Raw genomic sequence first — 24,333 nt, forward strand, 5'->3', positions numbered from 1 at the left:
AATACAGTAATAATAATAATAATAATAATAATAATAATAATAATAATAATAATAATAATAATAATAATAATAATAATAATAATAATAATAATAATAATAATAATAATAATAATAATAATAATAATAATAATAATAATATTATTATTATTATTATAATAATAATAATAATAATAATAATAATAAACAATACTAGACAGGACTTCACATGACAATAACAGTAGTAATAATAATAATAATAATAATAATAATAATAATAATAATAATAATAATAATAATAATAATAATAATAATAATAATAATAATAATAATAATAATAATAATAATAATAATAATAATAATAATGACAATGACAATGACAATAATGACAATAAATAGAAATAATAAAAATTATAAAAAACTGAATATAAAATAAAACTAAGTTGCCACAGACATTACAAAAGATGTGTCCTCCCCCACTCCCACCCCAGGACCCCTCAGGACCAACACCCCGACCCCACTTCGCTGCTAGATCATGGCCTTTACTTTCTCGGCCGCTGAGGCCCATAGTTGAATGTTGGATTGCCCAACTCCAATCACCTGAGCAGTGGAACTTTAGGTTCCGATTTAAAAACAAACCGGTGGTCGGCAGTACCTTCCAAAACACCATCTGTCTCCTCTCTGCTTTTATGACGGATCTACTGTATGTAGCCGCACACACACACACACACACACCACTGTTCACAGTCAGTTAACTGTATCTCCTGGGTCGTGACCCCCCTGCTACATCAATAGTTCCTCTGTAGCCTTCAAACATCCAGGTAAACCCCTCCGGCATGACGGGGGGGGGGGGGGGGTAACAACGATCCCGTCTCTTCACGCCCCTTTTCTTTTTTTTACGGTTAAGACGGTGAATCACCAGTGTCATGGAAACCTGCTGTCTTGTCTGTCTTGACGATGACAGATGAGCGGCATGGGGGCCGTGATCCATGGGAATCATAGTGAAAACAACAACAGGGGAGATGTGTTCAGTGTGGTTGAGTCACTAAGACCCCCCCCACCCACCCCACCCTCCTTTGGGGTAAAGTGAAGGTGATGTGTTTGCGCGGTGCCTCCTTTTGATGTGGTGACAGAAGGGGGTGGACACTACAGAGGCACTCTAGCCAGGTGTGTGTGTGTGTGTGTGTGTGTGTGTGTGTGTGTGTGTGTGTGTGTGTGTGTGTGTGTGTGTGTGTGTGTGTGTGTGTGTGTGTGTGTGTGTGTGTGTGTGTGTGTGTGTGTGTGTGTGTGTGTGTGTGTGTGTGTGTGTGTGTGTGTGTGTGTGTGTGTGTGTGTGTGTGTGTGTGTGTGTGTGTGTGTGTGTGTGTGTGTGCGTGCGTGCGTGCGTGCGTGCGTGCGTGCGTGCGTGCGTGCGTGCGTGCGTGCGTGCGTGCGTGCGTGCGTGCGTGCGTGCGTGCGTGCGTGCGTGCGTGCGTGCGTGTGTGTGTGCGCGTGCGTGTGTGCGCGTGCGTGTCGGTAAGGAGTTTGACATGAAAGCGAGAGTTTCTCTCTCTTCTCTTCTCTCTCTTTTTCTTCAAGTGTCAGGTCAAGGGCATCATATACAAAAAAAAAACATACAATCTTTTCTTATTCTAATATAAAAAAGGGGACAGGATCAATTCGGTTAGTTTAGGGAGTGGATTTTCTCCAGCACGTTGCTACCTTACCCTCAGTATCGGGGGGGGGGAAACATAGACTGAAATTAACTGCTACCCCTGGGTGACGGTATGTCATGTAATTTTATTTGACTTACTCAGACGCATTTCATAATGACCTACAGATCTAGGCCAAACTTGAGAAATGAAAGTGTGAAACATAGAGATAGAGGACATTCATAAGTCTGAGAATTAATTTATATAAAGAGATGCCTAAAAAGGTGAGGAGAAGGAGGACGGAAGAGAAGGAGAGGGACCACGAGACGTCGAGACGCGCCGAGAGCCTCCATCTCCCGTTGCCAACGTGACCGAGTGGGAGAGCGAGCAGCTCGGGGAAGTGAGTGGAGGAGAGAGGGTAGGATGTACAGAGGAGAGCGGGTAGGATGTACGAAGGAGAGAGGGTAGGATGTACAGAGGAGAGAGGGTAGGATGTACGAAGGAGAGAGGGTAGGATGTACAAAGGAGAGAGGGTAGGATGTATGGAGGAGAGAGGGTAGGATGTATGGAGGAGAGAGGGTAGGATGTATGGAGGAGAGAGGGTAGGATGTATGGAGGAGAGAGGGTAGGATGTATGGAGGAGAGAGGGTAGGATGTATGGAGGAGAGAGGGTAGGATGTATGGAGGAGAGAGGGTAGGATGTACAGAGGAGAGAGGGTAGGATGTATGGAGGAGAGAGGGTAGGATGTACGGAGGAGAGAGGGTAGTATGTACGGAGGAGAGAGGGTAGTATGTACGAAGGAGAGAGGGTAGGATGTATGGAGGAGAGAGGGTAGGATGTATGGAGGAGACGGTAGGATGTATGGAGGAGAGAGGGTAGGATGTATGGAGGAGAGAGGGTAGGATGTATGGAGGAGAGAGGGTAGGATGTACAGAGGAGAGCGGGTAGGATGTATGGAGGAGAGAGGGTAGTATGTATGGAGGAGAGAGGGTAGGATGTACAGAGGAGAGAGGGTAGGATGTACGGAGGAGAGGGTAGGATGTATGGAGGAGAGAGGGTAGGATGTACAGAGGAGAGAGGGTAGGATGTATGGAGGAGAGAGGGTAGGATGTATATAATATGTATTATGTAAATACATGTAACAAAATGATGTATTTGGAGGAAAATGCCGCTCTGGGCGAACCTACGACCGCCCTTTCAAGTTTCACGATTGCCTAATTAACGCTACATTGGACAAATCCTGTATCAAACAAATACTTTTATTAACTTCTATTACTATTTTATTACTTCATCTTAGTGTATCTGACTGAGAGAGTGATAGATAATAATACAATAATTTAGCCTCCTCATGCCACCCTCAACAAGATGGGCGGCTGCCCATGCTGCCCATGCCCAAGTCCGCCACTGACGGAGGGAAAGGTTTGAGGAGAGGTGGGGGAGATGGCTGGAGTTGGTGTGACTTTGTGTAGTTTGGATGGAAAAGATCGGTGAATGACCCTGTTTTTTGTTATTTAAATTTATTTTGTTTTCTTTTTCACAAGTGTTGTTTTTGATTGTAAAGTGTGTTTGTAATTTTTTTTATAAATAAAATTTTAAATCTTATTTGACCCTTAGTCTGAAACATACACACGACACGACACACTGGCACATACTGTATATGGTAAACACAACATAACAGGTGCTCACTCAGTTGACGATAAACCCACAAACACTCAGACAACGGGAGGCTGCAATTCGAAACTGGCCACCGTAAATGCCCAAAACCCCCACCACCTCCTAATAGACAGTCTCCTCCCCACCGCATGTATATATTCCCTCCCCGCCGTATGTATATTTCTCTCCCACCCACCCACCCCCTCCTAATGTACAGTCCCCTCCCCATCATATGTATATACTCTGTCAGGATCTAGGGGTAACAGTACTGTATATTTGAATACCGTTTATGTCACAAATGTATCAGTACTAAATACCTATATGTCCCTATGCCATAAATGTCATGTATGTTGTGTATGTCATAAATGTCCATATGAATTGAAAATGGGGGACCCTGATGGAAACAAGACAAACGTCTTTCTCAGGTCTGCATCCCCTTAACAATTGTATGTATTGAGCCGTACTGTATTGTACCCATTCTGCAATCTGTTAAATAAAGTTTTCATTCATTCATTCATTCATTCATTCATTCATTCATTCATTCACACACACACACAGCACGAGGGCAGAGAGATGACTCAGTCGTCCTGTGCACAGAGACAGAGGTAGACTGATCCCCCTCCACCCCGTCTTGATGACTAAGAAGATGCTCTCTTCGACTCGCTTGGCACCGGGCCGCTACACGGGTGGCACAGGGCTCTGGAAGCTGCCATACACTCACTGCAGCTTATTCTTCAACTGTCAAGGGGCCATTGTTCACTTTGACAAATCACAGGAGCGGGGGGGGGGGGGGGGGGGGGACTTGGCGCCCCCATTCAATGTAACTGTCACCCCTGCTTTGACCTTGCAATGTGGGGGTCGCCCAGCGCACATTCCGGACAGGTGTGTGTGTGTAAGAGAATGTGTGTGGTCTCTCTGTGAAACATGCTAAAGCCAAAGGGGGCTTTATGATGACAAAGTGCGAGCACCCTTTGATCCACAGCCCACATAGCATGCCCAAGTGTTTTGTAGTGAAGGGGATTATCTTTGATGTCCACCTAAGACCTTGCACGCCGCGCCGGGATCTGCATTCCTTCTTTATCGTCCCAATGTGTCAATTGAGATCTCGCGCACACTTTCATACACCCTTTGCTGCATACTCTTTTTTCTTTTCCCGTGATGTTATTCCTTTTGAACGTGGAACGTTCTACACTTTGTGATCTCTTTCCTATAAGCTATAGAACCCGGAGACATCAAGGGACACGTTGTGCGGAACTCCTCGGTTGACAGAATAAATACGATGCATATCTGTACTTTGTTGGCTTATAGAATGCTTGAACCTTTCCAACCAAATAGACTTCACTTCAAAGCATTGCTTACCGTGGTGAACCAACACAATATGCCAATATGCACCACTACATCTACCCACCATCATCACCAACACTGGAACCCCCCAAGGCTGTGTTCTGAGCCTGTTCCTATACACCCTCTACACCAATGCCTGTCTCAGCCCCTCTTTAGTATACAATACTTCAAATCTTCAGATGAAACAGCCATACTTTCACTCCTCAAGGATAATAACTCAGTCATGGCCTGTCATCACTCCATCTCCCACTAAGAACCACCTACTCCTGAATGTCACTAAGACTAAGGAACTGGCCCACTGACGCATCTCCATCAACAGTGAACCAGTTGAGATGGTGGAGGGCTTCAAGTACCTTGGAATCACCCTTGACGATAAACTCAGCTTTGATCGTCACACTACCGACATCCAAAACAGAGGCTCTCCACCATCTGGGCACCTCTACAGTATCTCTCTATCTCTCTATCCATCTATTTATATCCCTGGAAATGTACCCGGTGCTGTCACACAGTGTCCATGAAATAGCCTATTTATCCTATTGTTGGAATGGAATTCCTGTGATGTTTTTCCTTTTGAACGTGGAAAGTTCGACACATTGTTGTGAACTCTTTCCTAAAATCCTAAAGGCTATAGAACCCGGAGACATCAAGAGACACGTTGTCCGGAACTCCTCGGTTGACTGCAGTATGAATACGATGCCCATCGGGAATTTGGCTTATAGAATGCTTGTTGAACCAACACAATTTGTCTATATCCATGAAAATTCACCCCCAGCACGGGTACTTGTGACAGTGTCCATGAAATATCCTATTGTCAGTGCTCCAGGAAGTGTCACTTGAAGATGCCACAGAACAAGGAAGTTCACCCAAAATACAAAACAAAAAAAATCATATTTTTCCCTCTTCCCCCGAGTGCTATCTATATATCCATCCAGATTGTTTTGGTGTGACTTGTTGAGGTTTGACATTTTCAGCTATAAAAATGTGTGCCATCACTCAAATACAATGGAGCACCACAAAATAATTGCTGTTTAGCTCCATTGTATCGGAGTTAGGGCATCTCTACGGCTGAAAACTCCAAAACTCAGCAAGTCACACCAAAACTATCTGGATGGATCAATAGGCACTCTGGGGTAGAGGAAGAATATGTTTTTTTGTTGTTGTTTTGGGTGAACTTCCTTTAAAACTTGTTCATATTATTCAGTTTTTAATTAGTTTTTTTAAATGAATTATGCCCCTCTCAAGAGGCCCTTTGCTGCACTGTGTTTGTCAATAATAATTTGTACTTAATAAACCTAACCTGCCTGTTCAAAAACTCATAGAAGAAAAGGCCATGGAAATAGCTTCCAATTAGCATGTAATTGTCATATTGTAGTGGGGACAGGCTGGAACAGGGACACAGAGAGTGGGTGCAGTGTAACAAGATTTGAATCCTACAGTATATGGAATCTATGTGGTGGACCTGTTTAATATTGAGGGGAAGGTGGGGGTCAGTGAATCATGCTTCTGACGAAGACTGTGGGGGAAAGGGAGCAAATGTAATTTTCCTGCCACATGAAGTACGCACACAGGTATGACGTATTTTCCGGCAGCTCCCAAGTCTTCAGTCTTTGTTGCATCTTTAGGAAAATGAATGACTATTAATAGATCACTCCTAACTTCCTTTGTGGCTCATGCAGGCTGTCATCCCATGAACAAAGCCTTCTAATATACATTTCTCTCTGATAAGGCAAGGGATTTCGAATTTTAAGCTGCAGTTTAAAATTGCTAGCCAAAACTAGCTTAGTTGTAGATCAAGTCACCCAACGCCACCAGCGTCAGTGCATTCTCTGCAACATCCGGTTAGCAATTTGGATTTAAAAAATCGGAACGTTACCAGAACATAAAATCGCAATCGAAACGCAATTTTCCCATTAACCCCCAGCATCAAGGACACAATTACTGGTAAACGGGAATTTCTGCCATAGGCATAGGAAAAATGCACTGGGGCTTGTCATAATGACGTGAGCGTGTGAGAGGTCTATTGTTTAAATCAACACTGGCTCTTAGATAGGCTTCCTCCAGTGTCTTATATCCATGTTCTTCTGGTGGTCTATCTCCTCTCAGGCAGAGCTTCTGACTGGTTCCCCTGTCGCTAGCGTGGAGGATGCAGGTCGAGCGTGCCAGGAGCTGTTGAGGCGAGGCTGTGGCTCGGTCATCGTCACTTTGGGCCCCCAGGGCTGCGTGGTGCTCAAGGCGCAGGAATCCTCCTGGCACCACGTCCCCATCACGGCGGTCACAGCGGTGGATACCACGGTAAGGATGACAAAGATGAGGTTAAGTAGTCTTTGTTTTGTGCGTGAACCTGATAGCGGAGTCAAAATGCCACCTTGAAAAAACTGAAACTTTAAATGAATGAATATTCATGCAAAATTCACTGCAAAAATCTTTCTATATATATTTTTTAGCAATATATTTAGATGGCTAATTACTGTATGTAAACAATACTTCCAATACCAGTGGCCTAATCATTGTATTAGTTATTTTGGAACTCTGAATCCGGTTATAGCATAGAACTACATCATTAAAAGCAACAGTGCTACTATAAGCTAGCTCACTAGCTCTTTGCCCATCAGTTTCCATTAGCTTTTATTTCTTTTCTTTTTACTTATTGGGGACATATTATGGAAAATGGGTTTCGCTTAGTCTTCATATGGATTTGGCAGCCTGAACTGTTATTGGCTACGCCCATTTTAAGAATTCATACATTCCTATGGTCTAAGACGGTCTAAAGAATATTAGTGAACACACAACTCTCCCAGATCTGAAAGCTAGAGTTATAAATCTCAAATGTGTGATGTCATCGGTTTAAAGCTGCTCCATAGACCCAATCAAACATTCCGTGGGTCCACAAAACAACTATCCCAATTCATTGTCAATGGAAGAGCTGTTATACGTGATGAGATCGCAAGTTGATTCTTACTTCTCTGGTTTCTCTGCCTTGGGAGGAATCATTTGTGTTCACAAATACTGATTGAACTTTACTTGGCCGTGGAAATAGCATATTGGAATTCATCATTTGGGTGTTCCCATTTAAGTGCTGGGGAAAATGACATAGTAGTACTGATTGTCGTCGGGCCAGGGTTTGAAGTCTGCACATTGACAAGCCTAACCAAGCCGTTCACATTGCTCATCCCTCGATGATGTCACAGTGGGATGACTTAGCTCCGATTAATCAATTCGCTGTGCTTTTTGAAGCCAGGAACACTGCTAATGTACTGCCCAGTCTGTAACCTAAATGTTTTACCCCTGGGTGTGGGATAGCCCGGCAGTGAAGGAAATAATTCATTTTAAATTTGGTGTGTGCGAGGAAGTCATAGAATTGTTGAAAAGATACATAATATCTGCACAAAACTTTTACCAAGACCGTGACGATGAGCAGTAGGGACTGGATCAAACATGCAACCTGTGGGAGTGATGACGCCATTCTCCTCATAGCCGTAGTTGAAATGATGCAACGTCTCCTCTTTGTTTTGTTGGAAAATCTGTCATCGCCTGAAATCTCCCCTGTCAAATATGTAGACCTTTGCTTTCCACCACCGCCTTGTAAACTTTCATCAAATCGTCCTCTGCACCCATGATGTCAATCATTAACACAACCCTGGCTCAGACAGTCATAGCTGAAGAAAACATGCAAATGGCTGAATCCATTTCACAGGCAAACGCCTCATATTACACATGCCTGTCCTCCAAAGCAAAGCTAACCCGCAATCGCTGTGTGGTGGAGAGCTCCTTATTAAAGGTATATTTCACTTAAGTCAAAGGTTTTGGCATTTGATGTGCTGCCTTGCTGGAGGAAATATTCTAAACATTCTGTAAAAGGTTTGACCAGCTGAAACAGTTGGTCAAACTATACCTCAAGTGAGAAATATTTCCTTTATTGAATATTTTAGAAAAAGGCAAGATTAGCTAAAAAAAATTCAATAAAATAAAAAGTACCTTTGACCCAGAAAAATAGGCCTATACAGTATTATGCTGTATAGTTTGTTTATACTTCCGAAGTATTATTTAGACATGGTCCTCAAAATAAATGGAAGTGACTGGGTGAAATGGTGGCATTGACAGCGGACAACAGATGACTTTAGTTTAGATCAGACTTGGGCATTGTATCCGGCCCGCGGGATGATTCTGACCGGCCCGCGAAAGATTCCTTTTTTTTTTTTACTTTTTTTTTTCCATGTCAACGTTCACACGCACAATATACGCTTACCTAGGATTTGACTTGATTCAACAACAAAGCAGTCAGGGCAAGCCGAAAACGGTCGAAAGTGTGGTTATTTGAAGTTTGGATTTTTTTTTCACAACTGAGGTAGGTAGATTACATTTTTTGAGACTAAGGTACAGAAAAAAGGTACCGTTGGGTACCGGTATCGATTCACAGGTACCGGTACCGTATCGGTTCAAATGTGAACGGTACCCATCCCTACTGAACACACAACTGCAGGGCAAGGGCATTTTTGCTCATGAAATGCATAGCCATGTGAAAGCCTTTGTTATGGTTTGACACCGACCCCAAACGCAACGACACAAGAGAGTAGGATTCAGAGTTGCCAAATACGAGGGCTTGTTTATTTGGTACTAAGAATAAGAGAAACAGGGAAAGCAGGTCAAACAAGACAGGTACAATGATCAAGGGGCAAAGTTCTGCTGCTCTGCAGCTTCTCCCGTGAGGGTTGTCTTGGGAAGCAGGTGTTGACTTCTGAACCGCTCTGCAGAATCCTCTCGGTGGGTTCTCAGATGTTGTTGCGAGACCGAGAGAGGGAGAGAGGGAACGAGTCAGTGACAGAGCAGTCTTAAACGAGCAGGAGAACAGGGTGTACAATTCTTCGTGTTAACAACACAGTGAGCACAGTTCCAAACACAGCCCAAGTGAATCTCTTCGTGTTAACAACACAGAGAGCACAATTCCAAAAACAGCCCAAGTGAAAATCTTCGTGTTAACAACACAGTGAGCTAAATCCAAACACAGTCCCAGTGAATATCTTCATGTAAACACACAGTGAATATCTTCATGTGAACACACAGTGAATATCTTCATGTGAACACACAGTGAATATCTTCATGTAAACACACAGTCCAATTGTGAAATAATATCTTCGGTGTGAGCAAACACACAGTGGATATCTTCATGTAAACACACTGTCCAATTGTGAAATAATATCTTCGGTGTGAGCTAGCACACAGAGGGAGATGGTAGATCCCAAAATATCATTCCATAAAGGAACAAGCAAAAATAGATAATGGCTGGGTGAGTGACTGTTTGACAAAAAGGTGGTAGTCTTCAGTGTAAGTTTACACACGAAAAACGGAATAGGTCAAGAACAGTCAAATAGATAACTCACCCAGACGAGATGCGTAATTGGAACTGGAACAACAGTGGAGGCGAGCGCGCGCCACGGGAGCAGGTATCCAAGCGAAGGCTTCTAGGAATTCCTGGAGAACAGCACAGAGAAAAAGGCAGCAGCAGCAGCAACGGGGAAAAACATCCAGAGACAAATCAAGGCGACAAAACAAGACGATCCAACAACTTAGGGTGGGGAAAAACGGGGTATAAATAATGAGGGATCGATTGATTGAAAAGCGTGGGGAAGTGAGAGAACCAATCAGCGACGTCTCTGATGACGTCAACGGGGAGAAAGCAGTGACAGCTGGGGAATGTGATTGAAAAGCGTGGGGAAGTGAGAGAACCAATCAGCGACGTCTCTGATGACGTCAACGGGGAGAAACGTGTGAACGAGGGGATAGAACCAATTGACAGAAAATGAATGAAAACAAAGCGAGGGTGGTTAAAGGAACAGAACGAGTGAGAGCGCAAGGACAGAAACCTCACAGCCTTCATGACAAAGTTGCAATTAATTTCAAGGCAACTAGGCAGCAACAATCTCAAACACATGAAAACCCTGAAAGAAGTCAAACCATCAGCTGATCACCGGAACAGGTACTCATCCATGTTGGGAGCACTGCATGATGAATTTTCAAGGCGTTTTCAAGATTTCAAAAAGGTTGAGGATGAAATGCAGCTGGTTTCCTCTCCCTTTACCTGCAGTGTTGATAGTTGTTCAGCTTGAACTCATTGACCTGCAGTCTGATTCACTACTGAAAGAGCACTTTAAGTCAGCATCACTGCTAGAGTTCTAATCTGCTCTCAAGGAGGAGAACTTTCCAAACATGAGGAGACATGCTCAGAAGATGTTGGTTCTCTTTGGATCCACCTACATATGTGAACAGACATTCTCAGTCATGATGACGTTTACCAAGTCCAGGTACAGATCCTCTCTCACTGATGAACATCTGGCAGCTGTGCTTCGCATCTCCACCTCAGACATGCAACCTGACTTTGATGGACTTGTTAAAGCTCAACAGAGACTGGATTTCTCACACTGAATGAAAAAAAAAGAACTGAAGAACACTAAAATGTGGAAATATAATAAGTGAAATGGGACACTTGATCTTTTTTTTCTTTTTTTTGCACAGTTCTGAAAACATTAAATGTTTAATATAGGCATGTAAAGTAAAAAAGGCTACAAACTGGGACACTTTTCTTTACACAGTTCAGTGACATGTCTTGTTTATTTTTGCTATAAGATGATGTGATGTCTTTAGAAAGCTAAGAAAATCCTTGTTTCAATAGTATATGAAACTCAAAATGCCCTTTGTTATTAATGTTTCACATTTTGTTTATCATTTTGGAAATAAATTCTATTTGAATAAATGATATTTTTGAAAGCTAACCTCACCTTTTAATTGCCAAATAATAACATACACTCTTACCAAGGGTCAAAACAATGCCATTTACTGCTTTTTATATAGAAATAAAATGTATATTATGCATAATTGAGTTTGGAATTTTGGCCCAGCCCTCCAACATATTTTCAGTTGCTCATTCGGCCCCCTGGGAAAAATAATTGCCCACCCCTGTGTAGCAGGGTGGATTATCCCTACTTCGTGGGAACTGTGGTGCACGGTCACTAGGTAGCGAGACACAGTAGAACTCTGGCTAGCTGCACCTCCGTCTTTGGGGTCAGGAGCGTCAACTGAAGGCTGGCAGTGGGGGTGTATGAGGCCCAGGATTTACAAACCTAGTCCGGTACTCTGGTCTTCCTCCCTCTCTCTTGGGCAGTCAGCAGTACTCCCCAACACGCCCTCACTCTCCCCATTGTCCCCTTAGCACCCCCCCACACCTAATGACCGAATGGTAAATAAATAACTTGGTTCCCCCCGCAAGCAGTACCCTCCCTCATTAACACCAGAAACCTTACAGTGGAAAAGGGAAGGTTGAATAGGAAGGGGTTAATAATAGATATATTACCTGCATCAAAGGGTTAGGATTAGGCTCAATAAAAGACACACACACCGTGCTCCCATTCAGTCTGAGTATTATTATATCATTGGCCTAGTTACACCATAGCTACGTCTGGTGATTATTGCACCATGGTTATTGTTACACAATAATTACAGTCTGATCATTAGATGATTACGCTCTAGGCACCAAGTGCTCTCGTTGTACCCAGACTAAGTGCGGCCCACGTCTGGGCTAGACACAATATCAATACCAACTCTTGAATCTTGAAAAGGGTTTACATATACTGCTCTACTCCGTAATATGGGGAAAGAAGGGAGGACATAGGGGAGGAATAACAGGGTTCACTGAATGGGAAAATATTATTACACCAACACGGTATCACACTCAAAAGAAATAATCAGAAAACGAAAGAGTGGGCCCACAAAATACCAGTAAAGTCCTATCTTAATGCCGGCATATATTGTTTGGGGTACCCCTATGGAATGGTAGTAGCAACGTTACTTTCGCCCGCAGGCTGCACCACACTGTATACTGTATAATAACTCGGGAGCATCAATGCCCATTTGTACTCATCCGAAATGGCCGCCTCGCCACGCCACTGTTGTCCGGAAAGCAAGATGGCGTCGAACGCTCTCGGTGAGGATGTTAGCAGGCGGAGCTGGCAGAGAGGCAGCGCCGGCTGAGAGCGTGTGCTGAGCGATGACGACCCCTGCTAGACGGGACAAACTCCCGTAGGCTGCAGGCAGCCGGGTGCAGGTCTGATTGAAGGCAGCCGGAGCAGACTGATTGCAGGCAGCCGGGTGCAGATCTGGTTGAAGTCAGCCGGAGCAGCCCGGTTGTTGGCCCACGCTCGTCTCGGGGCTCGCACTCTATACCGCACACAGTAGCTACTATAACTCGATTGTTAAGGACTTTGATACTTGGTTAGCCGCACGTTACTTATACCGCACACAGTAACTATTATAACCCGATTGTTAGTGCCTGGCTCTGCACTAATTGTTCACACACTATCGCTGGTACTGCTAGGATATCGTGTCCACTAGCAAGTACTTCCTATCACCCGTTGCTATCTCACGGGGCCCTCTGGCATAACTCCTGCAACAGGGCTCTCCAGAGCCCCCGTCCGTTGCGACCGCTCGTGTTCAAGTTCACTGCCGAAGAGGTTCTCTTTCCGTCTTCCGCTCCCATATCACGTTCCATCTCTCTCCAACACTCTCTGTCAGACACCGCCCCCTGCTGGTCCCGCCTACTAGTCACACAAGGAAGGATGTTGATCATGGTCCAGCGATACTGTGTATAGTCCATACTTCAGTCGATAGAAGGAAGAGAAACTCATATCATTGCTCGTGGGAATATCAATGATGTCTTTGTGTACAAAGGGAATATAAAACACCAGTCAGCAGTCCTGAATAATATACAATATTTTCAGACTGCTACACCTGGTTTAGATAGAGGCAAGACCTCTGAATTGTGACACATTTCCCGACGATTTTGATGAAGTTCTATGAAAGTGAAATATCCCTTTAAGGACTCTTAGGGTGTTTTCACACCTGTAGTTCGTTTGCTTTGTTCCGATTCAGGGACTATTATGATACAATTGTTGCACTTGATTCTTAGTTCGTTTGTGTTCACACGACTGTGTTCACACGGACCAAAACAAACGCACGCGCGAGCAAACTATCACTCATTGGTCAGATTTTGGGGTGTGCCCCCCCCCCCCAACCCTGAATCTCCGCGTTACATTGAAATCGGGGAGGAGAGAGCGGGGGAGCAAATGAATGAATGTGGATGAGAGCCGTGATGTAAGTGGTTGCAGATACGGCTGTGGGGGTGCTAGAGACATGATCGAATAGTCTTTTATGCGCCTCAATCTCCTGAACACGGCGCGAGCCATTCCTAATCGATCAGAACTAAATCGGCAGCGAAAAAGCCCATTTTAAAGCACCTATTATTACCCATGTACATGCGCAGATTGCCCACAGAGTCTGGAGACGCGAGATGACGCACGAATGAATGTGGACTGTTCCATCAGAGGGGGGAGCTTCGGTGGCCAGTGTCCTTTCAGCCGAACAGGATAATGAAACAATGATCCACTAAATGGCCAGAAGCGTCTTATGGCGACATCTACAATTACCTCATTGAGTCTCCAGGTAGACTAATGTTTATATTTAAGTGCAGCGGTCTGTAGCCACTCACATTACCACCGAAGCTCCCCGATGGAACAGTCCACATTCATTCTCTCTGTGAGAGAGAGAGGGAGAGAGAGTCAGTGAGAGGGAGAGAGAGAGAGGAGGTGTTGTCTCGCACGGTGCTGCTGTTGCAGCGTCACTACAGTCACTAAACTTTCTGTACACTTGCGTGTTCTCCAGCATCTGACGAATGTGATCGTCTGCCCAAATATCAACGAGGCAGTGTACCGAGTCATCGCTGCTCTTGTGTCGGTTTGCTAAATCGATTGCATTCTCACAGCATACGAGTCGCGTCGGGTTCGTTTGGAAATGCGCCGAGACCACCCTCTCTAGGTGGTCTCGGTCCGCTTGTTTTGTTCCGCAACAGAATGTGATTGCTGTGTTCATATATGCCCAACTGAACCGAAATAGTGGGTAAACGCTCCAGGTTTCGGATCAACAGCTCCAAACGAGCCAGGTGTGAAAACGGCCTTAGTCTCAGGCTTTGCACTCCTTTTCACTGGCATTTCCCCTTAGCAGGGCTAATGATCTGGCAGTTTGTCAACTGGAAAGGGGTGTAAGCAGCCATTTTCATTGGGGATGTGGTGACCACTGGGGTTTTACTCTTCCTGATTGTAATTTTTCAAAGGAGGCTGAGTCATTTCACACCGGCATCGGCGGGGCCATGGTGTCGTCACCGGGGGGGCTCTGCGACGCGCTCTAGCTTCCTGTCTGCGTGAGTTTAGCAGCTAAAGCAGATAAAATGAAGACGTCATCAAGAGGAAGCACTTTTAGCACCTTGAGTAAATATTGGAAAAATATCTATATATATATATATTTTTTTTTAAGATTATTTTGCACAATAGTTCCTGCAGTATTTTTGACACAAGAGATATGGTTTAGGAACCTATCAGTGGCTGTGCAACAGGTAGTGGAGGTCTCTGCATCACCACAACTATAAATTAGTAGTGAAGCGAAAAGGCCCAGAGTCTCGAGTTTAACAGCAAACTCGGTATGTTAGTGTGAATGAGATCACCGTAGTTATAAAAATTGAATTAAAATAAAAACTGGAATCTCTATTAGAAATAACAAAAAAGAAAAAGAAACATTGCTGCAGCATCGCACACAGTAGTACACGGTAGTCCTTTCCGAAGACGGAAGTGAGAGACCTGTCTGCACTGCCCCAAAAGTAGTGTAATGAGAACGCTACGTTCCGTCCCCGGTGACGGATTATCGGGACCACTTGAAAAGGTGGTTTGGGGAGCGAATCGGCGTCCCCGGGCACGGAACGATTGCAAATGTGAGCACAACTGTGGTACCAAAACACGGAAGAGGCTTGCTTCTGTCTGAGTTTTGGTGCTAACCTGCTTGCCCAGAATAGAGTTGTATTCATACTTCAATTTTAAAATATTATTATAAGAAACAAAACACACTTTCCTCAACTGCAGTTGACCCCCCCCCCCCCACTTATTTTGTACAGATACTGTACACACGCACAGACACACACTCATGACAACACACAATCACTCTCTCCAACTATATAGCCCTCTGGAGAACTCCCCCCCCCCCCCCACCTCTCTCTCTCTTCTTTTTCTTCTCCCGTGACTCACCTCTCAGGCCTGCACCAGTCAGCAGAAAACTGTACAGCCATGCTGTGGTCGGGACTGTTGTACCCCCCCCCCCCCCTCCTTTTACACACACACACACACACACACACACACACACACACACACACACACACACACACACACACACACACACACACACACACACACACACACACACACACACACACACACACACACACACACACACACACACGTTATACACACAGACTCTACCCCTCCTGCTCTTTGATGGCCCCCATAAATTCAGGAGTGTTTAACTCGTTTGGACGAACTAATCCCCCTTCCAGTAAGTAAGGTTTTTTTCAGACTTTTTCTGAGAAGAGAGAGAAAACCCACCAGATTGTTATCAGGACATTAAACAAAGAGAAACGCTGGTGTTTGTTATGCCTTCTTTCTTCAGGGAACCGCTCTCCTAGCGGATGCCTCTCGGCTGAGATTGCTTCTTCAGGGAAAACACTGTTTTGGCTCCTCTGCTGGCTCCTGGAGTGGCAGCAGTAGTAGTAGTGTGTAAGTGGTTGGTACTGCGTTTGGCCCTAAGCTGGTCAGTAGCGGGCTTTGCTCACTGTGAATTTTCTATGGCGTTTGTTTTTTCTGCGGGTTGGCGGAGGCCCCGCGAGCCTGATGTGAGGCCGCTTGGTGTCAACACTGTGAGTCACCTGCGGTCTCTCTGCTGGTTCGGCTACCGTTCAGTGCACTCCCCTATGAAGCAATCACACTCAAATATATTCACTATATTCCAGGGTCACTTGGATGCATTTGGTCATATTGATCAGACTGGGGTCAGATGGCATTTGAGAGATTTCATTTATTTTCAATTAGGGCTGGGTATTTTTGATCAATCAGTTATTTGTATAGCACATTTAAACATGACACTTGAAGTGCTTCACAGTGAGTCGCGTAGCAAAAAAAACAACTTGCTCCTAAAGTATAAATAAACAGAAAATATAAACAACCAACAGACAAACAAAGAAACGGAACAACACGTCAAAACAAACAAGGCAAGAGTCAATATATATATTGGGGAATATAGGGGAGTTTTGAGTTTAGATTTAAAAGACTCGATGGAGGGGGCGATGGAGATTTGATGGACGTGGGGATGCTGTTCCAGAGGTCAGGGGCTGCGGCAGCAAAAGCACCCCCCCCCCCCCCCCCCCCCTAGACTTGAAATTGGACCTACAGGTGGTTAGGAGACCCTTATCAGCCGATCTGAGGACCCTGACGTTGGTATAGGGGGTGAGGTCTGCTAGGTAAAAGGGGGCCTTACCATTAACACATTAACTGCCACAGAGTTTGCCCGTCTCATACCACTCTCTGCCACCACTCTAAGCCTATGGAGATGTTTACCTTCTTTGCAGGGCTATGACTTTTTAAATTGTATTGCTAAATTGACATTACTATGGCCCATTCAACATCGATTATCTATCGTTCAGGATGTAGGAACGTTATACTTTTTCATTCATAGATTCATACGAAAATACCGTCTAGAATATAAATATGTTTTTATCGTTTTCTGCAGTAATTCCTAGAATGTGAGTTATAGGCATAAACGCATATATAGATTAGATACACGCTATATAAAAAATGTCAACTGTACATGATCCTAAACATTATGACTTATCATGCGCGGATGAACGGGGGGGGGTCGTTTATAATTCCATGATCGTCAGTAAATGCTTTATGTAGTATGGGTGATATATTGATCAGAGCAGTTTGCATTAATAATAATAAACAAACACGCTGAAAATGACGTCAGCGTCCTCTTACCATTCGCCGATGAGACTGGAGGAAAAAGATCCCACTTATTTGACGCAATCTACTAGATCCATTTCCGGTTTGTATAATAATAATAAACGCCCAAATCATATCGATTATTGAGTTATGGCAGCGATCGATATACACGGATGTGTGTCTAGAGTCCCGCAACAATATGTGAGTGCCGGACGCATTTGCCAGATGCACGGAGATCACCAGAGATCCATTTCCGGTTGTAACTCGCCGATCATCCACCAGGCGGCACTATTGAAGCGTTGCAGAGTTGTGCAGGCTCCCACTGTATCAGCCGAGGCTGGGTGAGGGAATTATGAATACCATGGTGAAAAAATGAAATATGACATCAATAACGTCGTACGCCGTGGTTTGGCAGAATTAGCATGACCTTGAAACACGTTGTACGACGTTATTGGCGCCCAATGTGTTAAGGGCTTTATTTTTTTTATTTTTTATCAACTTTTTCTCCCATTTTCTATTTTTCTCCCATCCCAATTTTGTATTGTCCAATTCTACCCTCCCCTGTCTCGAACGCTGTTAGGCCATGCCTCCCACTGGCCGGCTGCAATGTGGACGAAGCCTTGCATCACGTGTCGGGGTAGCTGGAGGCGGGCTATGGTCGACTTATTAAGCCCCAGGTACAGGGATTTGCAATAATCTAATCGTGAGGATATGAAGGCGTGAATGACTCTCTCAAGGTCTGAGGTCACTGTATGCTTGTATGCCGTGACAAATAAAACTCTTGACTTGACTTGAGGGGGAGAGAATGGCCTTGATCCTAGCTATGGACCGAAGCTGGAAAAAACACCCCTTCACCACAGAGTTCACCTGCTTATTGAAACAAAATTTGGGGGCAAAGAACACACCCAGGTTTTTCACGAAGGGGCTGAACTAGGGCAGACAGGTTACCCAGGCTGCTGGCGATGACACTGGTTTGGTTTGGGGGGCAAAAAGGAGGATTTCACATTTAGAATGGTTAAGTTGTAGGAAATGTTGTGCCATCCAGCATTTTATGTCGTCTATACAGGATCGGAGGCTGTCAAGATTGGATTTGTTATTAGGTTTCATGGGAGATAGACCTGAGTGTCGTCGGCATAAAAATGGAAAGAGATATTATGTTTTTGAATGACCAGACCAAGGGGCAGCATATATAGGGAAAATAGAATAGGGCCAAGGATGGAGCCTTGTGGGACCCCGCAGGAGAGAGAGGCAGAGGGGGAGGAGCAATTTCCGATGTTAACGGAGAAGCTTCTATCACTGAGGTAGAAAATGATGGGTTTGAAGATGGGTTTAGAAATGTAATTGTTGATGCCAATACCAGTACCAAAACGCTACTCCCCCCCCCCCCCCCCCCCCCCAATACCGTACTTTGAGTTATGTGTGTTGCGTGTGCTGTGTGAGCCAATTGGGGGCGTTGTTACATTTTGGATGATTCTGGATTGTGGTTGAACAGAAGAAATGTTATATCTTGGAACGAGCTTCTTGCTTATTTCATTTTCATATGTGCCAGCACATTGTGTTAATGACAAATACAATTGAATTGAATTGTATTGTATTGGCTCACTGACACCGATCAGATTAACTACTTAGGTATCATTGTTTGATACCACAGCATTCCCGCTTCTCCCTGGTGTGTCGAAGTGTCCTTGAGCAAGACACTTAACCCCTAATTGCTCCCGATGAGCAGGTTGGCACCTTGCATGGTTGCCTCCGCCATCGGTGTGTGAATGTGTGAGTGAATGGGTGAATGTGAGGAACAAATTGTAAAGCGCTTTGGATAAAAGCACTATATAAATGCACCATTTACCATGTATACAAATGAATGCCACAACTTAACATTCAAAACATACTTTCTTTACATTTTTTACAACACAAGATCATAAGTGTAAGTCATAAACTCCGGGTTAGGGCCTTTGTTCAAAGCAACACAACTCTTCACGTTTTCATCTTTCTCTCCTGCGCTGACTCTTTCATCATCAGCCCTCCGCTCCCCCTGCTCCCACAGCCTGAATAACACATTTTACACGGCAGGAACTAGTATGGGCTGAGTCAGGGTCGGCTGCGGAGCTGGACGAACAACAAAGCGAATCCACACTCGTCTACTGTGGGTCTACCCCTTCCCCCCCCCGCCCCCTCCGATCCCTCTACCCTGACGATTGTTTGCCTTCTGTCTTCAATTGACTACAAGCTTTCCTCGTTCACATCAGAGGCTTGGCTTGTTTATGCGTGGACAGTTGGATGAGGCTATGGCACACATGCAGGCTCACACACACACACATAAATACACACACACACACACACACACACACACACACACACACACACACACACACACACACACACACACACACACACACAACATGCATACACACACACACACATACATACACACAAACATGCACATATACACACACATAAATACACACAAACATGCATACACACACACACATATACACACACACAATGTCCACAGCCGGGACTTGGGTGGCCCAGGTTTCCACTGCCCCGGGAGGTCCACTGAGTAGGGGGTAGGTACTGTAGACACCACGGTCTGAACCAGACATTACAACTCTACGGCGGGTCTCTGCCTGGACAGTGAAATCACTCCCAGCCTCCCGGCCGTGTGAGTGGAGACGGATAAAAGGGCCCCACTTGAACGCTGCCTTCCTGGAAAACGTGAAGGTAGGGGAATACCCCTGAAGAGCATTCCTCACCTCTGCAAAAACCCTGGGTCAACAGGACCACGTCACTGCTAGACACACTCACTTAAGACCTAGCGGTTTCCAGCATCCCCTGGAGCACACGGGTCAGCACCTTTACGCTAACAAGGCCGGAGGAGATAGAGAGCAAGACGAACCAAAAAAAATACGACGGATGGATTGAAAGACGCGTTCGCTTGGAGACTCCCGACCGGGTTCAATTAGAAGCGGTTTTGATCTCTGTGTCATCGTCGTCCTCCCCTGTTACTTCAGAGGACCCCCCCTCCAGTTTTGCAGCCTCACTGGACGCTTCTGGATGTGTAAGAGCCGCGTGAGTCATCATCACTGCCCCCCCCACTCCCGGTGGTCTGTGTTCTTCCCGGGGGGTCTTTCATTGACAGAGGCCCTCGTTATCGGGGGGTTAATCGTGTCTCCGTCCTTCATAGCGGGGCGGGGCTACTCAAGATCACACGGGGCCCCTGGATGGAAAGCGTTGCCAGGAGCCTCTGAAAACCGACGCACGGTTGAATGGGCACAGTGTTTGGTCCAGATGACGGTTGTGTGCCGGACAGTCAAATGACATGCCGCGGCACCGCGATTGGAAATTATGTCAGGATCAATTTGGTTGTGACACTGGTCACTATTCACTAAGTATACTTTCCCATGGTTGCATACAACCATATGCAAATTATTTGCTGTGCTGACTGAATTCTCAGGCATGAAGGATTTGGAATCCAGCTAAATCCTTCAAGACCAATATCTTTTATGAAAGTTAACATCTAGTAGGTACAGCGTATGTCAAACACGTTAACTCCCGTTAAATCCCATGCCTTGTTTCCACTAGGCAGGGCTGTGGCCTCTGTCTGGCACACAGTAAGCGTATCCATTGTCTTTAGAACCCGGCCAAACCTGGCTGGCCCCCGGCTGAGACGGCCACCTTTCACTACCCTGCCAGACCTGGCCAAAGCCGGCTGTTTTATCATCATGGTTTAGGTTTGTGTACCACAGTTGAATTTTGAATTCCGGTCAGTTAACCGGAGAGTTTACAAGAAACGCAACTGAGACACAAACACAACCAAACCATACCATGCTAGACCATGCCTAGCCCCGGCCAGGCTGAACATAGCTAATGGAGACGAGGCGTGCATTTTTGCTAAGCATCTCGCGGAAGCATCAAAGAATGCCAGCTTAATTTCAAACTTCAGTCTGAAGCACAAGCGGAGAGCGGCGCAGAAGAGCGGCGCAGAGGGCAAGATGCGGCGGACGGAGCTGACCAGGCGAGGGCATCACCGCTCGTCCACGGCAAGCGCTTCTGTCGTTTGACTGACAGGCCTCCAGATCTAACCTTCGCCAAAGTGTGTCGAGGGCAGCGGTAGCGGGGGCTGAGGGGCATAGCGCTTGTCAGCTCCGTTGAGCCTCACTCGGTAGATCCCATAACCATCACATGCCAGTCTAAGGCAACGAGGCATTGTTTTCAGCACAGGGGTCGGGACGCCGACTCGCACGGCACCAGAGCTCAGAAAGAGAGAGATCGGAAGTTGTTAGTTGTGTTGTTAGTTCTAAAGCGTGGGGGACATCTTTAGCAGGGGAAGCCATGGGAGGTGGTTTAAGAATTTGATGAGGTTTTGTTCATGATCATTTTGGTTATGTTGCTTTGAACAAAGCCATGACTGGAAAGCATAATAGGGACACTTATGTTTTGCAGGCAGAGTAGATTGTCGACTGGGCTTGCGGGGTACATGCCCCAGGCCCGGGACCACCAAGGGGCCCCAACAGATTGGTCGTAGCCTCGTTCACTTGTAGATCAATTTGCGATCTCACAACCCGGCTAATACTGTATGGAATAATAGAAAATTAAATGTTGGCGTCCTTGTCACTCTCATACTGTACTGTACATTTGCATACCACTTTCACAATCTTCAGTGGTTGTAATATCATTTAGGATCATTTTCATAATCTGGGGGGGGGGGGGGGGGTGGGGGCACTTGTAAAATGGTGATTACTGGAAGGGGGAGAGGGTGCCCCAGGGTGCCTAGGAAGGTTAATCCATCCATCTTCATAAGGAATTTGGTGGTAAATTGGTTGAGGGTCAACGTGATAATTATAACATGAAGAAAATGTAATAAAGTAGACAGTAGATAAAGATACAATCCGAGACTCACTGGAACTGTGTGTGTGTGGGAGAAACGTTCCTTTCACTGTATACTGTGCTCCATCATCAGTCTAGCGTCAAACCTCCTCCACCCAAGGGTAGTGTCATTGTTTCAACCAGGACTTGTGAACCGGGAAACGGGCCAAAGCCAAACCAGAATGGGACTGCACCACCAGGCAGTATTTCCAAAACGCTCGCTTTGTATTATAGCCCAGCCCCGACGACCAGACAGAAGACATAAACATGGAAACCAAGCAGGCTTGTGAGATTTTTCAGCTCTGATCTCACTTTTTCCTACCTCCCTACCAACATCCCAGAGTCAAACCATTGTGCGACCTATGACCCCCCCCATGCCAAGTCTCCTAGTCGCTACAGTAACGGGCATATGATGAAGGGTAGCTTTTAGCTCAGGGGTTGTTGGAGGGGAGGTGGGTGGGGGGGCATCTGAGGTGTTCAGAGGAGAGTGTAGTGAGCTCTTCTTGAAAGCCGATGTGGTGACTAATGGAACGGGCTTGTGAGAACCAGCGGCAGGGGCCATTTGTGGTTAAATCTGAGCGTAACGCCACATTCCTCCATGCCATTTCCCATCAGCGATGCTCTCCGTGATCCCCCCCGCCCCCTGCCCTCTTCTCTCCCCATCCCAGCCTACCCCCCAGGGCCCGGAGGGTACATTCCATTGCTCTTATCAATAGATGAGGTGGGGGGATTGGGGCTTCGTGGGGGGGGGGGGGAGCATATGCCGGAAGATATGATTTATCTCTTGGTACAGCTAGGCAAAACATAAGAGATATTGGAAGTTATGGTTGGGAGTTGCGGAGGGGGTGATTCACAAAGTCAGCTGACTTCCAAGAGGGATCAAGACATGGCCTGTATCAATTTGTGTGGTTCGGATGGTTAAAAAGTGATTTCCGAAAAGATGAAATGGTGACTTTCAAGTTTGTTTAACCATAATTCATATTTTGAATCATCCACAACAATGTCAGCAGAGGGAATGCCTAGAGCTCTTTTTAAACTTTGCCAAATCAACAGATCAGATGATTCTTTTAACAAAACTCTATTCCTCAGTGCATTATAAATATTTTCCTCAGTGCATTTTAAACATGTTCCTCGGTGCATTATAACGTTTTTCCTCAGTGCATTATAACTTTTTTCCTCTGTGCATTATGAAATATTTTCCTCAGTGCATTATAACCTCAGTTCATATTTGAAATGTTCCTCAGTGCATTATAACTATTTTCCTCCGTGCATTTGAAATGTTCCTCAGTGCATTATAGATCTTTTCCTCAGTGCATTTGAAATATGTTCCTCAGTGCATTTTAAATATGTTCCTAGGTGCATTATAACAATTTTTCTCAGTGCATTTCAAATATGTTTCTCTGTGCATTATAGATATTTTCCTCTGTGCATTATAGATATTTCCCTCAGTGCATTATAATCTTTCCCTCAGTGCATTATGAAATATGTTCCTCCTCCTCCTCCTCAGTGCATTATAAATATTTTCCTCAGTGCATTTTAAATATGTTCCTCATGCATTATGACATATTTTCCTCAGTGCATTATAACTCTTTTCCTCACTGCAATTTAAATCTGTTCCCCAGTGCATTATGAAATATTTTTCTCAGTGCATCATAAATCGGAAATGCCATCGAGTCCCATCCCCCTCAACTCTTTAGACAGACTTGTCTCCAAAAGCTGAATTCCTCTCACACAGTACCCCCCATTTAACATGTACTGAGCTGATGACCACTAATGTGTGATGCAACCGTCTAATTATGTCATTATGTCATGTAGCGCTAGTCATTCTGTCTTCACCGGCTAGCTCTCCCGGTGTTATCCTTCAGTGGCTGAGTTACACTTGCAATACTGGGAAAGAATGGACTTATCTCAAACCCTGCCCTCTCTTCTTTATCCTCCAATCCCAACTGTTGCTTCCCAGACAGGGTTTGCGATAGGTCAATTCACTGGGTCATTTCAG

The 24,333-nt window shown here is 45.1% G+C and overlaps 1 protein-coding gene across 1 annotated transcript in view; it reads left to right on the top strand.

Annotated features, from left to right (window-relative positions):
- Positions 1 to 24,333, top strand: part of rbks (ribokinase) — a 66,221-nt gene that overhangs the window by 39,478 nt on the left and 2,410 nt on the right. Inside the window, exon 6 of the mRNA XM_084310074.1 lies at positions 6,709 to 6,897. Within this exon, the coding sequence (XP_084166200.1) occupies positions 6,709 to 6,897 (189 nt within the window). The remainder of the gene's footprint in view (positions 1 to 6,708; positions 6,898 to 24,333) is intronic.

The sequence above is a fragment of the Notolepis coatsorum genome, assembly GCF_963971535.1.
Source record: "Notolepis coatsorum genome assembly, chromosome: 3".
NCBI classification, from domain to species: Eukaryota; Metazoa; Chordata; class Actinopteri; order Aulopiformes; family Paralepididae; genus Notolepis; species Notolepis coatsorum.